This window comes from Dasypus novemcinctus, chromosome 12, assembly GCF_030445035.2.
Source record: "Dasypus novemcinctus isolate mDasNov1 chromosome 12, mDasNov1.1.hap2, whole genome shotgun sequence".
In the NCBI taxonomy this organism is placed as follows: domain Eukaryota; kingdom Metazoa; phylum Chordata; class Mammalia; order Cingulata; family Dasypodidae; genus Dasypus; species Dasypus novemcinctus.
Window position 1 is genome coordinate 46,204,344 of NC_080684.1, and position 18,627 is coordinate 46,222,970.

The window sequence follows — 18,627 nt, forward strand, 5'->3', positions numbered from 1 at the left end:
TGTTATTTAATATTGTAGTAGCAGTTCTAGCTAGGTCAATTAGACAAGGAAAAAAAAAAAAATTAAAGGCATCCAAATAGGAAAAGAAGAAATCAAACTCACTGTCTGCAGATGACATGATCCTGTACTTAGAAAATCCTGAAGTATCCACCACAAAGTTACTTGAGCTAAAATGAATTTAGCAAAGTAGGAGGATACAAGATCAACATGCAAAAATCAGTAATGTTTTGTACACTAGTACTGAACAATCTGAGGAGGAAATCGGAAAAATTCCATTTTCAATAGCAACAAAAAGACTCAAATACCTAGGAATTAATTTAATCAAAGAAATATAATACCTATATGCAGAAAACTACAAAACAATGCTAAAAGAATTTTTAAAAGACCTAAACAAATGGAAAGACATTTCATGTTCATTTATTGAAAGAATAAATATCAAGATGTCAATCTTACCCAAACTGATTTATAGATTGAACGCAATACCAATCAAAATCCCAAGAGCTTACTTTACAGAATTAGAAAAGACAATTGCCAGATTCATTTGGAAGGGAAAGTGCACCTGAATAGCCAAAAGCAGTCTAAAAAAGAAGAGCAACACAGGAGGAATTTCATTACCTGACCTGAAACATATTACAAGCTACAATGGTCAAAACAGCACAGTACTGGCATAAAGGTAGACACAACAATCCGTAGTATAGAACGGAGAATCCAGAAATAAACCCTCACCTATACAGTCAACTGATTTTTGACAAACCTACCAAGTTAATGTTAATGGGACAAAACAGTCTTTTTCAACAAATGGTGCTGGGACAACTGGATATCTATAACCAAAAGGATGAAAGGGGTACCATCTTACTCCCTATATAAGAATCACGTCAGGAAAACGGACTTTGGCCCAGTGGTTAGGGCGTCCGTCTACCACATGGGAGGTCCGCGGTTCAAGCCCCGGGCCTCCTTGACCCGTGTGGAGCTGGCCCATGCGCAGTGCTGATGCGCGCAAGGAGTGCCGTGCTACACAGGGGTGTCCCCCGTGTAGGGGAGCCCCACGCGCAAGGAGTGCACCCATAAGGAGAGCCGCCCAGCGCGAAGGAGGGAGCAGCCTGCCGAGGAATGGCGCCGCCCACACTTCCCGTGCCGCTGACGACAACAGAAGCGGACGCAGCAAAAAGACACAGAAAACAGACAACCGGGGGAGGGGAGGGGAATTAAATAAATAAAAATAAATCTTTAAAAAAATAAAAAATAAAAAAAAAAGAACTAACGTTTAAAAAAAAAAAAAAAAAAAGAATCACGTCAAAATGGCTCAAAGACCTAAATATAAAAGCCAGAACCATAAAACTGTTAGAAGAAAATGTGGGAAAACATCTTTAAGACCTTGTATTATTAGGTGGTAGGTTCTTGGACCTTACACCCAAAGCACATGAAACAAAAGAAAAAAATAAATAAATGGGCCTCCTCAAAATTAAACACTTTTGGGAAGCGGACTCGGCCCAGTGGTTAGGGCATCCGTCTACCACATGGGAGGTCCACAGTTCAAACCCCAGGCCTCCTTGACCCATGTGGAGCTGGCCCATGCGCAGTGCTGATGCACGCAAAAAGTGTCCTGCCACGTGGGGGTATCCCCTGTGAAGGGGAGCCCCACGCACAAGGAGCGCGCCCTGTAAGGAGAGTCACCCAGCGTGAAAGTGCAGCCTGCCTAAGAATGGCACCACCCACACGGAGAGCTGACACAATAAGATGACGCCACAAAAAGAAACACAGATTCCCATGCCACTGAAAACAACAGAAGCAGACAAGATGACAACGCAGCAAATAGACACAGAGAACAGACAACGGGGGCAGGAGAGGGGAGAGAAATAAATAAATCTTAAAAAAAAATCAGGGGGGTGGGGGAGCGGGGTTGAATGGGACCTCACATATATATTTTTGATGTAATATTATTACAAAGTCAATTAAAAAAAAAAACTAAAAACTAACTAACTAAATAAATAAATTAATTAATTAATTAATTAAACACTTTCCCACTTCACAGGACTTTGTCAAAAGGGTGAAAAGGCAGCCAACTCAATGGGAGAAAATATTTGGGAAATGATGTATCTGATAAGGGTTAATATCCAGGATAAAGAGATGTTACAACTCAACAATAAAAAAACAAATGACCCAATTAAAAAATGGGTGAAAGAGCTGAATAGGGAAGTAGACGTGGTTCAACTGATAGAGTGTCCGCCTACCATATGGAGGGTCCAGGGTTCTATACCCAGGGTCTCCTAACCCATGTGGTGAGCCCGCCCATGTGCAGTGCTAGCGTGTGGAAGGAGCGCCGTGCCACGCAGAGGTGCCCCCACGTAGGGGAGCCCCACACGCAAGGAATGTGCCCTGTAAGGAAAGCTGCCCCACATGGAAAAAAAAAGCTCAGCCCACCCAGGAGTGGTGCCACACACATGGAGAGCTGACGCAGCAAGAGGATGCAACAAAAAAGAGATGTACTTTCCCAGTGCCACCTGGTAACACAAGCGGATGCAGAACAACACACAGCGAATGGACACAGAGAGCAGACAATGGAGGGAGGGGAGAGAAATAAATAAATAAATCTTAAAAAAAAAAAAAAAGACTTGAATAGACATTTGTCCAAAGAAGAAACACAAATGGCAAAAAAACACATGAAGATAGGCTCAATACCACTAATGATTAGGGAAATGCAATAGACATTTGTCCAAAGAAGAAACACAAATGGCAAAAAAACACATGAAGATAGGCTCAATACCACTAATGATTAGGGAAATGCAAATCAAAACTACAATGAGATGTCATTTTACACCTATTAGGATGGCCACTATTAAAAGGACAGAGAACTACAAGTGTTGGAGAGATACAAACACTTACTTACTGTTGGTAGGAATGCAGAATGCTACATCCACTGTGGAGCACTGTTTGGCAGTTCCTAAAGAAGCTGAATATAGATTTGCCATGTGACCCTGCAATACCACTACTGGTTACATATCCTGAGGAACTGAGAGCAGTGTCACGAACAGACATATGCACACCTATGTTGCTAGTGGCATTATTCACGAATGCCAGGAGATGGAAACAACCCATGTGTCCATCAACAGATGAATGGATAAACAAACTGTGGTCTATTCACATGATGGAATATTAGGCAGCTGTAAGAAGAAATGGAGTTGTAAAGCATATGACAACATGGATGAATCTGGAGATTTTGTTGAGCAAAGCAATCCAGACACAAAAGGACAAATACTGCATGACTGCATTACTATGAACCAAATATACTGTGAAACATATTGTACGATTAAAAAAAAATTATAGGCATCCAGTACATTTAATTGAGAAATGTATGTTTTTATTCAACTGTGTTTGCTTTTTAAGTTGTTTATGTTTTCAATTATTAAATGTACAAAATAAAGTTAAAAAATAAATTAAAAGCACATGACACAGATTTGAACTGATGGAGAAGAGAATTAGTGAAACTGAGGTCAGAACATCTGAACTTGAAAAGACAGAAGAACAGAAAGAGGAGAATGAAAAAAAGGAACAAAGTCTTCAGGAATTGATGACAATGCGAAATGCAGAAACATATGCGTTACAGGTGTCCCAGGAGGGGAAGAGAATGTGAAAGAGATAGAAGGAATATGTGAGGAAATAAAGACCAAAATCTTCTAAACATTATGAAAGACGTAAATATTAATATGCCAGAAGGACAACGTACCCCAAACAGGATAAATCCAAACAGACCTACTCCAAAACACCTACAATTCAGAATGAAAAACATCAGAGATAAAGAGAGGTTTCTGAAAGCATCAAGAGAAAAGCAAAGCATCATATACAAGGGAACCTCAATAAGACTAAGTGCCGATCTCTCATCAGAAACCACGGAGGTGAGAAGAAAGTGGTATGATGTATATATGTAAGGTACTGAAAGAGAAAAACTGCCAGCCAAGAATTCTTTATTCAGTGAAACTGTACTTCTAAAATGAAGGTGAGTTTAAAGTCTTTGCAGACAAAGAGACACAGAGTATGTTACCAAAAGACCAGATTTACAAGAGATACTAAAGGGAGTACTGCAGCCTGAAAGAAAAAAAACAAAGGTGAGAAACTTGGAGAAGAATGTAGAAATGAAGATTACTAACTTAAAGGGTAAAAAAGACAGACAATAGAAAGATATAACCATGGAAAGCCAAAGGATAAACTGGATAAAGTAATGCTTTTAAAATAATAATGCTGAACATTAACAGACTGAATTCCCCATTGAAAGTTAATGGATTGCATTCCCCAATCGAAGACAAGGACTGATAGAAAGGATAACAAAATATGAGCCATTTATATGCTGTTACAAGAGACGCACCTCAGATGTAGGGACACAACTGGGTTGAACGTGAATGATAAGAAAAAGATTCTAAGCAAAGAGTAATCAAGAGAGATCTGGGGTAGCAATACTAATATCAGATAAAATAAATTTTAAATGCAAAACTGTTACAAGAGATGAAGACGGTCATTATATATTATTAAAAGAGGCAATTCACCAAGAAGAAATAGCTATAATAAATATTTATGCACCTAAGCCAGGTGTCACAAGATACATGAGGCACACACTGGCAAAAGTGAAGGGAAAAATAGATGGTCGTACAATAAAGTTAGAGACTTCAAAACACCACTCTCAGCATTAGATAGAGCACCTGCTCAGAGGAAAATAAGGAAACAGAGAGCTTGAATAACATGATAAATGATCTAGACCTAACAGACATTTATAGAGCATTATATCCCAAAACAGCAGGATATACATTCTTTTCAAGTGCTCGTAGATCCTTCTCCAGGATGGACCATATGTTGGGTCACAACACAGTTCTCAATAAATGTAAAAATACAGAAATAATATAAAACACTTTCTCTGATCATAATGTAAAGAAACTGGAAATCAGTAACAAACAGAAAATGGGAAAATTCACAAAAATATGGAGATTAAACAACACACTCTTAAATAATCAGTTGGTCAAAGAAGAAATTATAAGAGAAATAAGTAAATATTTTGAGATGAATGAAAATGAGAACACAACATATTAAAATCTTTGGGACAGAGGAAAGGCAATGCTGAGAGGGAAATTTTTAGCCCTTAATGTTTACATTAAAAAAGAAGAAAGAGTTAAAAATTGAAGACCTAACTGTACAACTGCAGGAACTAGAAAAAGAACAGCAAACTAATTCCCAAACCAAGCCAAAGGAAAGAAATAACAAAGATTAAAGCAGAAATAAATGAAATCGAGAACACCAAAGAAAAAAAAAGAAAAAAAATCAACAAAACCAAAAGTTGGTTCTTTGAGAAGATCAACAAAATTAACAAATCCTTAGCTGAACTAACAAAGAGAAAAAGATGCATCTTTCTTGATTAAAAATACTCCAGTAGATAGGAATAAAAGGAAGCTTTCTCAGCATGGTAAAGTGTATATATGAAAAACCCACTGAGGGAAGTGGCTGTGGCTCAATCAGTTAGGCTCCCGTCTACCATACGGGAGGCCCTGGGTTCACGTCCCAGGGCCTCCTTGTGAGGCAGGCTTGCCCACATGCTGCGGAGAGCCACCGGCCCACAAGTGCTGTGGAGAACCAATTCAGCAAGGTGATGCAACAAAAAAGGGAAACAAGCAACAATGCAGAAGAGCACGCAGCGAACAGATAGAGCAGACGGCAAACAAGCTTTGCAAGGGGGGGGGGGCGGCGTGATAAATAAAAATACAGACACAGAATGCACAGCAAATGGACACAGAGAGCAGATAACACACAAAAAGCCACAAGCAGGGGATATTAAAAAAAACAATGAAGTTTGAGGGTTCTTACTTCCTGACTTTAAAGCATATTCTTAGCTACAGTGGTAAAAATAGCACGGTACTGGCATAAAGATAAGACAGATTGAACAATGGAACTGAACTGAGAACTCAGAAATAGACCCTCACATCTATGGTAAAGTGATTTTTGACAAGGCAATTAAGTCCACCCAGCTGGGCCAGAAAAGTCCATTCAACAAATAATGCAGGGAAAACTGGATATCCATAAACAAAAGAAAGAAAGAGGACCCCTATCTCACATCTTACACAAAAATGAATTCATCAAAAAAAAAAAAAAAAAATTCAAAATGAATCAAGGATCTAAATATAAAAGGTATAGCCATAAAACTTCTAGGGGGAGCAGATGTAGCTCAGTGGTTGGGCACCTGCTTTCCACATATGAGGTTCCAGGTTCAATCCCCAGTATCTCCCAAAAAACAAAAACAAAAACAAAACAAAAACTTCTAGAAAAGAATGTAGGGAAACATCTTCAAGATCTTGCGGTAGGCAGTAGTTTCTTAAATGTTATACCTAAAGCACAAGTAACAAAAGAAAAAAACATAGATATGGGACCGCCTCAAAAATAAACACTTTGTCAATAAAGTAAAAAGGCAGCCTACTCAATGGGAGAAAGTATCTAGAAACCACATATTTGACAAGGATTTGATATCCATGTTATACAAAGAGACATACAATTCAATGATAAAAAGACAAGCGATCCCATAAAAATGGACAAAAGACTTCAATAGACATTTCTCTAAAGAGGAAATACAAATGGCCAAAAAGCACATGAAAAAAATGTTCAACATCACTAGCAACTAGCGAACTGCATATCAAAACAAGATACCAATTCACACCTTATAAAAAAGCCATCATCAAAAACAACAAAAAACAGGGAAGCGGCTGTGGCTCAATTGATTGGGCTCCTGCCTACCATACAAGAGACCCTGGGTTAATGAACCCAGGGCCTCTCTGTGAAGGCAAACTGGTCCGCACCCACAGAGAACTGATGGCCTGTGCCCCTGGAGAGTTGATGACCCACGCCCACAGAAAGCTGGTACAGCAGGATGATGCCAACAAAGGGAGACAAGCAGAAGAATGCGCAGCAAATGAACACAGAGAGCAGACAGCAAGCAAGCTGCAAGGGGGGGAGATGAATAAAAATAATAAATAAAATCTAAAAACAAACAAAAAAAAATAAATGAACAAACAAAAAAAAAAACCCCACAAAAATACAAGTGCTGTGGAGAGATGTGGAGAAACAGGAACATTCCTTCACTGATGATGTGCATGCAGAATGGTGCAGCCTCTGTCAAAGATAGTTTGCCAGTACCTCAAGAAACTGAATATAGAACTGCTGTAACATCCAGCAATCCAGTTACTAGAAATATATTCAGAAGAACTGAAAACAGTGACATGAACAGATATTTGCACACCAATGTTCACAGTGGCATTATTCACAATTGCCAAAAGATAGAAACAATCCAGGTGTCCGTTAACTAAAGAGTGGTAAACAAAATGTGGTATATACATACAGTGGAATACTATTCAACCATAAAAAGAAATGAAATTGGGATGCATATGACAACATGGATGAACTGTGAGGAAATTATGTTGAGCGAAATAAACCAGACACAAAGGAACAAATATTGTATGATATCACCAATATGAACTAAATACGATGAGCAAACTTACGGAGGTAAACTCTAGAGTAGAGGTTACTAGGAGATAGAATGTGGGTTGAGAATGGGATCCGAGGCTTAATGTATGTAGAATTTTTTAATAAGGTGTTTTTTTTTTTTTGGTGAAAGTGTGGAAATGAATAGAGTTGATGGTAACACAATATAGTGAGTATAACTAACACTGCAGATTTATAAATGAGGTTGTGGCTGAAAAGGGTAGTCTGTGGAAGTAAATGTCAGTTGAAAGGAAACTAGGGAAGTAGACTTGGTCCAATGGATAGGGCGTCCGCCTACCGCATGGGAGGTCCACGGTTCAAACCCCAGGCCTCCTTGACCCGTGTGGGGCTGGCCCATGCATAGTGCTGACGCGCGAAAGGAGTGCCGAGCCGCATGGGGGACACCCCTGCATAGGGGAGCCCCACACGCAAGGAGTGTGCCCCATAAGGAGAGCCGCCCAGCGTGAAAGAAAGTGCAGCCTGCCCAAGAATGGCACCACACATACAGAGAGCTGACACAACAAGATGATGCAACAAAAAGAAACACAGATTTCCAGTGCCACTGATAAGGATAGAAGCCGTCACAGAAGCACACACAGCAAATGGACACAGAGAGCAGATAACTGGGGGAGGGGAAGGGGAGAGAAATAAAAAAATAAATCTTTAAAAAAAAAAAGAAAGGAAACTAGAGAATAACCCAGGGTATGTGTAACAGTGATTTTCGTGGTGGATGAACACTGCAGTTGATAGTATAAGAATGTTCTTTTACAACATGTTAAACATAAGGTGATATATGGGAAAATTACAGCTAATGTAACTTATGGACAATAGTAATATTGTAATATTTTTCAGCAGTGACAAAGAACATATATCAATTCTAAGAGATAACTATTGGGGGTATAACAAGGTAGTGGATTTTTCTTTTTGGAGTAATGAAAATGTTCGAAAATTGACTGAGGTGATGACAGCACAAATCTCAAGAAAAGGAGAGCCACTGAGTGTATACTTTGAATGGATTGTACAAAACATGGTGTTGTATAACAAGGAACCCAGTGATGGAAGATGGACATGGTTAACAGGACAAATATGAGAATGTTCTCTCATGAACTATAAAAAATGTGTAATATTAATACCAGGTCTTAATAATTGGGTTGGGGAAAAATTACAGCAAATTTTAAGATACGGGCTATAGTAGTAATATTTTTACAATGCTATTTCATAGTCTGTAACAAATGTTTCACAACAATGCAAGATGTTGATGATGAGGTGATGTATGGGAGCCCTGTATGAGATGCATGTACTTTTTTTAAGTTCACAACTTTTACTATACACTTATTATTTATGTATGTTCATGTATAAATGATATATTTTAATAAAAATTTATTTTAAAAAAGATTAAAAAAGAAGTAATGTGAATTATATTAACATTTAAAAAACTGTTAGCAAAAAAAAAAAAAGCAAGAATTAAAATCATTCAACATACCTCATTTAGGTATTTTCCTGCAAAAAAGGTCTGATAACCACACATTGATCTGAGAATTGCTGGGAAAGTATTTGGTTCTTGGATCTTCTGCCAAGATGTACTACTACAGTTTCCCTCTAAAGTGTTGTTAACAACGTGATGATTATGCGGGTACTTCCCTGTCAGGATACTAGCTCGGCTGGGACAGCAAAGAGCACTTGGCACGTACTACAAAGGGAACACAAGTAAAAAAGACAGAGTTACACAAGTCAGGTGGATTTCTCATCATCTAAAGAAAATAAAGCAAGCTGCTCAATATTATAGTTTCAAATTTTAATTTGCAGATTTTCCATGCAATAGAGATTTTCTTTACACATTACACACTTCAGAACTGCTTTGAGCCACAAAGTGGAGACGGTAAAGCAGAGAAAACAAATTGAGAGAACATATCTTTTTCAGTTGGTTTCTTCTATAGGATGACACAGAGGACAGCATGGCATAAAATTGGTGATAACCCATGATAAAGACGACTACTTGAAAGTAAGGTAACCAGGAAGCAGAGATGAATTTTCATGCTAATACATTTCCTGTATCACTTGATATAGTGGACAGATTTTTTTCCATCTTATACTAATTTTGTTTCTGTTACCTACTGTCATCAACCACTTTCCCATTTTATCCAAAAATATTTGTAAAGGTCTTAATATACATCACCAAACCACTTTACAGAAAAGTAATACTAGCTTATACTCTCACCAGCCAGGAATAAATTCATATTCCAGTACACCTTTGCCAAAACTAGATGCTGCTGAGGAATGGATGTAGCTCAAGTGATTGAGCACTGGCTTCCCACATACTAGGTCTTGGGTTCAACTCCTGATCCCAGTACCTCAAAAACAAAAAACAAACAAACAAAAAACCCACTAAAAACTAGATGCTATCACTTTCAAATGCTTAGCATTTATTTTACCTTTTAATTGGATTTGACATTTTAAAATACTGATGAACATTCTCCAAATGCACAGTAACCAAGTGTGTTTATATGAATTGTCTGCTCATCTGTTTTACCCATTTTCTTCCTAGGCTACTAACCTTGTCTTACATTAGATTTGAGTTAAGGAGGGAGTCAGTCATGTTACGAACTGTTCCCACTTTTACTTTTGTCTTTTAATTTTGTTAGATGTTTGACTTCTGTAATTTTTACACTGGCAACTCTCTCTTTTATTCTCTTCTATTTTATGGCCAGTATCACAATGTTCTACTGTTATCTTCCAGTTATAGTTCAGTATCTGACAAGGCAATTTCTTCCTTCTAAAAAATCACCTTGATTATTCTTACCTACTTATGTATTCCAATAACTTTTTTTTTTTAAGATTTATTTTCTCTCCCCCCGCCCACAAGTTGTCTGCTCTCTGTGTCCATTTGCTGTGTGTTCTTCAGTGACCACTTCTATCCCTATCAGTGGCACCTGTGTTTCTTTTTGTTGCGTCATCTAGTTGTGTCAGCTCTCCGTGCGTGCAGCACCATTCTTGGGCAGGCTGCACTTTCTTTCACGCTGGGGAGCTCTCCTTACAGGGCGCACTCCTTGCACGTGGGGCTCCCCACATGGGGAACACCCCTGCGTGGCAGGGCACTCCTTGCATGCATCAGCACTGCACATGGGCCAGCTCCACATGGGTCAAGGAGGCCCAGGGTTTGAACCACGGACCTCCCATATGGTAGGCGGACGCCCTATCCATTGGGCCAAGTTCACTTCCCTCCAATAACTTTTGGAATCATTTAATTAAGTCTAAAAAAATAGTTGTTGGGATCTAAAGTAGAATAAACATCTACTTATTAAGTACTTCTTTTTTTTAAGGAATGAAGTTCTTTTTTTTTTTAAGATTTATCCCCCCTTTCTTGTTGTTTGTGTGCTATCTGCTCGTTGTGTGCTCTCTGTGTCTGCTCGTCTTCTTTTTATAGGAGGCATGGGAACTGAGCCCAGGACTTTCCATGTGAGAGTGAGGTGCTCAATTGCTTGAGTCATCTCCTCTCCCTGTTTGTTGTGTCTCTCGTGTCTCCTCGTTGTGTTAGCTCACTGCCTTGCTCATCTTCTTTAGGAGGCACTGGGAACCGAACCCGGGACCTCCATGAGGTAGATGGGTGCCCAACTGCTCAAGCCACATCTGCTTCCCTCAAATACTTTCATATCACTCTACCAAGTTCTGAAACTTTATTTATATATATCTTACCCATTTCTTGCCACCAATAGTTATTCCTAGGGAGCTTATATTTTGCTGCTATTATAAATGGGATCTTCTCCCACTTCTATTTCTCTAAGTGGCTATATGGAAGAAAGTAATTGATTTTATTTTTCATTTCTACCTTGATGATGTCTGTCAATTTAAAAAGTTTTCAACAATTCTCCAAACAAGTAGAAACAATTCTTTTTCCAGTAGTTTTTTACTTATTTTCATAAGACTTATGGCAATAACTAGATGTTCCAGGACAACATTAAATGAGAAGTGTTAGCTTATTGTCTCTTCCCCACAGCAGGGCTATTGTGGGAGGGTGGGCTATGATGTGGACCATTGACCATGAGGTGTAGTGGTGCTCAGAGATGTATTCACCAAATGAAATGAATGTCTCATGATGATGGAGGAGATTGTTGTTATGGGTGGAGGAGTGGGGGGAGGGGGGTGGGGAGTATATGGGGACCTCATATTTTTTGAATTTAACATTAAAATATAAATAAAGACAAAAAAAAGAAGAAAAAAGATGTATTCTCCTATCAGTTTAATAAATTATCAGGAAAGGAAGCTAGAATTTCAAACACCTTTCAAGTATCTAGTGAAATGATCATCTAATTTTCTTTCTTTACTTACAAACTGGGAAACAAAGGGCCAGAGAAGTTAGATAACTTGCCCAAGATCACACATCCAGAAAAAAGGCAGACAGAGTATTCAAAAAGGCTCCAAACTCTATGCTCTTAAGCACAATGCTATGCTGCTGTTTGGTGCATTTCCTAATATTAAGCTACCCTTCTATTCCAAGACTGTCACTTACTTGGTTATGATCCATGATTCTTGAATTTAATTTGTTAGTATTTTATTTTGGATCTTTTTAATCTATGTTTATACACAAAACTAGGCGCTATCCAAAAGTACTTCTTCTTAGAACTTCAATACAATTCAAGTAAAATTAGTTTTAAAACTTACAGCGCTGGAGAAAGTCATCCCCATCTCTCCAATGAGGGTCTTGGTTTTCTTTAGTGGTGTCTGCAAAATAAGTAATTATTAGTTAAGCGATTTATTCCAAGAAATTGAAATAGAAACTATAATTTGTGTTTTCTTACACCCTCTTCTCAATCTATTATTCCCAAACATCAGCTCCACCTGACCCTAAGCAACAGCCAAGAATCCTGGATGACTGTGGTGATGAACCAAATAGATCTGGTTATAGTCATGGGTATCCTGTGCAAAAGTTCAGGGGGACATAATGCTTACAGAAGGGAAAGTTAACCACTAATGGCATTATTCCAGCAATTTGCAGTATAACAAGTTTGGTGGCTTTTTCTTATTTGTCAAAAGCCACCTTATGATGCAGTCATCTCTATTAATTCAGCTTTAGAAACACGGTGTGGAAAACATGAAAAGAGCCCACCACCCCTTAAAACAGAAATAAAACAAAACAGATTCTGAAAGCCAGAAAAGTCCCAAGGTCCAGAGACTGAGTAAAAATTAGACACTCAGTGGTACAGCCCAGATGCACATTTTCCAACTACAAGCTCACTGTCCTCTGCACTATAGACTGCTCAACACCTTAGAGGACATGAACTGGGTGGAAAACAGGTGTACACAGAACTCTGTCAAGCAAAAGAACAGTCAGAAACCACTTTGCTTATATCCTTGCTTTTCATCTTTGACTCGAATCTAAGATCCTGACAAGTAAAGAACAATTAACTGCCAAACCCTGAGGTGGGGATAAAAATTAGAAGACAGTTATTTAAATACAAATAAAAGGAACACTAATAATCTTTAGTTAGATTCCAAACAACAAGAAAGCAATGTTGAAGAGACTCATTTTTTATGATGAGTCAGTTTATGATTCTGAAGTACCTTCAAAACCAAAGACCATACTGAATGCAGTTTTAAGTTTTTGTTGTATTAATTCCTTAAAGATTGATAATACAAACATAACTCAAGAAATATATATTTTTAAAAAATGTTTATTGGGGACTGCCTTTAATTTTCGATTTTTGAGGTATCGGGGCCGGGGACTGAACCCTGGATCTCATATGTAGGAAGCCAGAGCTTAACCACTGAGCCACATTGGCTCCCTAGATTTTTTTTTTCAAAGTTCCCTGGACCCCCCCCCCCCAAAAAAAGCTAAAATAATAGAGCCTCACAGGTGATACCTGCATCAAATACAGTGAAATGTTAAAGCCAACACTATTACATAAAAGACCATTGCAAAGATGACTGAAAGACTCCTAACTAAAGCAAAATCATGCAAATATATAGTCCTTTGACCTGAGTTAGTCTAGGAGCTGATCACTGTTTATTTAGTCACTGGCAGCAATTCTTAAATTTTTTTAGGGGGAAGAGAACTCCCTCTCCACAAAAATGGAGATACTATACACAAAGTTTTACGAGTAAATTAAGGAGCTCCAACTCCACTGGAGTCCCTGAATGTCCCCCTAAGAATCTCTGATCTATGGTATAAATGACTGTGATGGTGTGGTATGTGCAAGTCAGTATGATTACAGTATTGTAAAGTAGGAGAAAAAGGGCTTCACTACTTATCAGCTATGTGAACCTTGGCCAACTTACTTAAGCCTAAGTTTTAGTTTCCTTTTATTTAAAGGAAAGATAAAGATAAAGACAGGGAAACGGACTTTGGCCCAGTGGTTAGGGCGTCCGTCTACCACATGGGAGGTCCGTGGTTCAAGCCCCGGGCCTCCTTGACCCGTGTGTAGCTGGCCCATGCGCAGTGCTGATGCGCGCAAGGAGTGCCCTGCCACGCAGGGGTGTCCCCCGCATAGGGGAGCCCCACGCGCAAGGAGTGCCCCCCATAAGGAGAGCCGCCCAGCGCGAAGGAGGGAGCAGCCTGCCGAGGAATGGCGCCGCCCACACTTCCCGGGCGGCTGACGACAACAGAAGCGGACAAAAGAAAACAAGACGCAGCAAAAAGACACAGAAAACAGACAACCAGGGGAAGGGAGGGGAATTAAATAAATAAAGATAAATCTTAAAAAAAAAAAAACAAAAAAACTAACCATTAAAAAAAAAAAAAAAAAAGATAAAGACAATATCTACATCAGAGAACTTCTGTCATAAATGAAGGACAAATGAAAACATCTCATACCCTGCCTAGCTCCAAGCAGATTTTCGAATGTATTGTCTTTAGCTGTTCCCTGTCAAGGCCTATTTGACAATTAGTGGTCACATATTCTGAAAAAAAAAGCTACAAGAGAAGCCAAAATTCTCCCTAGAGCTGGGAGCATTAAGCTTGACTCGCTATACCCACTTATATTTGGTTCCTCTCTCTAGTACAAATACCTAGAAGAAATAGCTACTGGTTTAAAGAAGCAAAGGGGATTAATAACCTAAAAGGAAGAGCCTTTAAAATATACAGAAAACAGCTGATGCACATACAGATTGTTTCCCATGAGAACTGAAGAAAGTGAATTCTAAACACCTTATATATAAATGATGAATTTTGTTTTCAACAAAGATATGAACGCTTGACATAAGAGTTTTAGTCCTTTAACTATTAGCTTGTAATAGAGATGGCGGCTTTTTTCTGAACAAAACACTCTTCAAAGACACAATAGAATTTTAAAAAATTAGTAATGTCATGAAGAGGATAAGTAAAGGTTGGAGTGGTGGCAAAACCAAAGTAAAATCCACACAAACTGAGAGGATTGGTACAACTTGGATATTAAACAATTAGAAAAACATGTGACTCTCCCTCACTAAGTCAGATTCAAATTTTGGGGGACGAGGGGAATAAAGTCGAGGCTTTTTTATATCAATGTGGCTGGGGAGAAACTAATAGGCAGTAAGGCATATGTGATGGGAAGACGTGTGGGGTCATAACGCAAGTATCTTAAACGTAAGTTAGAAAAGACTCATACTCTTGAACACAATGCTTAGTAAGATACATTTACTTTACAATTCAGATATATGTACTTATGGGTATGCTTCTGTTTATTACATGTTTTATAGGAACCCTTCCTATTCTACCCTATTCCACAGAAAAGCAAAAATGCTGGTAGCTTTTCACTAAACCGTTTTCTTAACTCAAACACAGGTTCCCCAGTGAAGACACCGATCTAGGGTGTTACCACCTGGAAAAGTTGGGACCTTTTGCCCTAAGTGTTTTCAAAGTCTAAACATTCAACTGAAAGCAGAAGAACTGAAAGGAAGAATCCAGTAAAACAATTCTCTTAGAAGAGGTAAGAGGAATGCCAGACCCAAAGCCAGAGGAGGAGTCAGGATTTCACCTGATTGCCTCAACCAATGACCTCGAGCAAGCCATTTTCTGGACCTCAGTGATTAGGAGTGAGGATTAATATTCCCAAAGGTCCTGTTTCCAGACTTTAAGAAGTAAAATTAACTCTGGGAGAGAATAAAGTCTCATGACGACAGCCATTTTGATATAAAATGGGAACAATGACAGTATCTAATGCATCAGCCGGGTGTTCAATTAAGCTAAGTGAATTTTCTCGATTCTTGTGAGGAAAAACACACTCTGAATAGTTCCACAGCCTTCAAACCAGACTACCTCACTTCTGTACTTACTTTACAAGTATCAGGTACTGACACGGTTGCCACAAATGCAGAGGTGACCCAGGTCCCCCTAAGGGGGCTGAACTTTCATTGGCTGTTTTGTATTTACACACACACACAGACAACAGTCATGGCTTGAGTGTTCTTAGCCAGCATCTGCCCCTCACTGGTTCAACCCACCCCCAGCCGGCAGAAGCAACACCTTAAGCGCTCTGTGTGGTGCGTGCGTGCGTCAATCCAGAAGAAAGCGGGGGCAGTAAAGAGGAAATAGAGTTCTACAGTCCCTCAAACCTGCCTAAAGGGCCTCAAGTGGAAAAACCAAACCTACCCAAGGTAAAGGCTGCCAGTCCAGCGAGTGGGGGGGGGGGGGGGGGGGCGCAGAAAGAGCAAGAAACCAGGGAGACAGCCCGGGAGATGGAGGGGGCGGGGCACGACACAGGGATAAGAGTTACCATGCCGCCGAGCACTTCGTCCTGGTCGTCGGTGAGGAGCAGCACCACATTGGGCCTCCGAGAGCCCGCCGCCACCCCGGAGACCCCCAGAGAGCCGCCCATCAGCAACAGCAGCAGCAGTGCTGGGCTGCAGCCCCTGCAGGAAGACAGGCGGCGGGGACTGCCCTGCCGGGGCCCACCTGAGGCCAGAAACAGGGGCCGCATGGCAGACAGGATTCTGGGGGGACCCCGGGATGGGGTCCGGGGACTCGCAGGTGGCGGGAGGGAGAAAAGCTGACCAACCGCAGGAAAAGGCAGTGCGGTGAAGGCCAGGGTCTAGGGTCAGGCGTTTTCTCCTCAGGCGCAATCACATGAGCCGGGACCAGGGGGCGGAGCCTACCGTGCCGTCACGTGACGGGCGGGCGCGGGCAGGCCCGGGGGCGGGGCTGCCGGCGGAAAGGGCGGGTTGGAGCAGCTGGGAGGGAAACACCGGGAAGTACCTGGAAAGGGGCCGGGAGCCGGGGTGAGCGTGAGAGCTGGGCTAGCTTCAGGCTGAGGCTCGGGGTGAGCGTGAGACCTCGGCTGGCTTCAGGCTGAGGCTCGGGGTGAGCGTGAGACCTCGGCTGGCCTCAGGCTGGGGCTCGGGGTGAGCGTGAGACCTCGGCTGGCCTCAGGTTGAGGCTCGAGGTGGGGTCTGCTAGCAACTGTTTCTGAGCATTTGGTGGAAAGATTAAAATGGAGGGAGGATAAATAAAAAGGAGAAGGAAATCATCAGGGACAGACTGAAAAAGGAAAGTGACTACCGGATAAGATCGGCTGATGGGTAGGCCCTACGCGTTTACCCCCTCATCAACAAACATTTATTGAGGGCTCTTTTGCTTAATCGTGTTTTAATTCTCTCTACAACTGATGAGCTGGGTATTAACTTTCTCATTTTGCTCACCTGTTAAATTTGTAGCTGGGATTCCAAGTCAGCTCTTTTTACACCACAATATAGAAACATGTTCTGCTATTCTACCGCTGAAATCGAGGTTAAAAGAAAGCACGCTTAGGGATATCCTGACAGCTTTACCCTAATATCCTGGGTGAATTTCTGAAATTCGTCTTGGAAGATGTTGGGTGAATGTGTACATTGAACAAAAACGAACAAACAAAACCCTGAAGCATGGTCATCCAAACGTACTATTAAGTGATCTTAGGGAAAAAATTCCATGAAACACAGAGCTCCAAACATTTTTGTGGTTGCGCTCCTAAAATGGATAAAAATATAAATATCTCTGGCAAGGTGAACTATCAAGTCTTATTTCCAACTTAGTACAACAGGATGTGAATAACTTATTGCTCCTAACAAAGTATACTTCCTCTAAACTGGACTATCTGACAAGAAAGTTCTTTCAAAACTTGTGAAAGTACTATACTTCAAGTTAAAAATAAGGTGACAATTCTTTGAAAAGTAATGTATACAATGATAGGGCTTATGCAAAAGAAGGGTTGCCTTTGTTTTATTACATTTAAAAAATAAATCTACAGAAGGCAAGAGACTCTAAATAGTTTTGCTAAAAGAAGAATTCTGCTGAAAATCTGGTCAGAGCAGTTCCCAGGACAGCCAGAGAACTGGGTTATAGTTTCCAGGTGGGGCTAATTTTGTGAACCAGTGGAATAACTAACTCCAATGTGTTTAAATTTGAAGACTTCCAGGAAGACTTCCTTGCACAAAAAAAGAACCTGTTCCATCTTCCTTGATGCCCCAAATTGCAAAATTATGTTATTGTTTTTGGTTCAAGGATAGATTGTAAAGAGACCAGAAATTGTGTAATTAGGTGTTACCTTTGTTCTAGATACTGATGTGGGCTATGGGTGGGAGGCTCTTTGTCTCTTCAGAGATAACCTAATCTATCTGACTTGTGGGTGTGGGATGATAAAAGGCTGCAGTCCTGCCCTTGGTGACCAGGAAACAGTTTAACAATGCAAGGTTTATAAACTTTAAGTATTCAGGGGAAATGCAAACCAAATATGCTAAAAGCTTATCTAATGCCTGAGGTCCATGCTAAAAGCTTACCTAAGATGTGGAAATATATGCTAATTCAAGCCTATTGAGAACTGAAACAAAAGGACCATTTGGCCTTTCCTCTCTGTATAAAAGAAATTTGAAAATCTTGTTCGGGGCTCGGGATTGAAACAGAAAGCTCCTGAAACAGAAAGCTCCCGAGTCCAGCCGGTTGGTGGTCAATAAACCATTTTTCCTTCTCAAAATCATTCCTGAGTCCTGGCCTCTCTATACTTAAATAATTGAACCTCTCTCAAATTCTACAACAATACCAGGCTAATGCTGAGGAGTCACGGTTCCTCTTTCTTGGAATTTGCAATCTAGGGGCAGAGAGACAGACATTGTCACAGAAGTATATAGCTACAAATTAGGAGATGCACTATGAAGGAAAAGTAAAGAGTGCAA

At 40.2% G+C, this 18,627-nt stretch overlaps 1 protein-coding gene across 2 annotated transcripts in view; it reads right to left on the bottom strand.

Moving 5' to 3' along the window:
* GNS (glucosamine (N-acetyl)-6-sulfatase) overlaps nucleotides 1-16,601 on the bottom strand; it is a 60,186-nt gene extending 43,585 nt beyond the window's left edge. Inside the window, exons 1-3 of one of the 2 annotated variants that reach the window (XM_058308367.1) lie at nucleotides 16,197-16,601; nucleotides 12,169-12,228; nucleotides 8,993-9,199 (exon numbers count right to left, since the gene is read on the bottom strand). In XM_058308367.1, the coding sequence (XP_058164350.1) occupies nucleotides 8,993-9,199; nucleotides 12,169-12,228; nucleotides 16,197-16,400 (471 nt within the window). In that variant the 5' untranslated portion in view covers nucleotides 16,401-16,601. The remainder of the gene's footprint in view (nucleotides 1-8,992; nucleotides 9,200-12,168; nucleotides 12,229-16,196) is intronic. The other variant, XM_058308368.2, reaches the window with a different exon arrangement.
* Nucleotides 16,602-18,627: the final 2,026 nt, after the last annotated feature.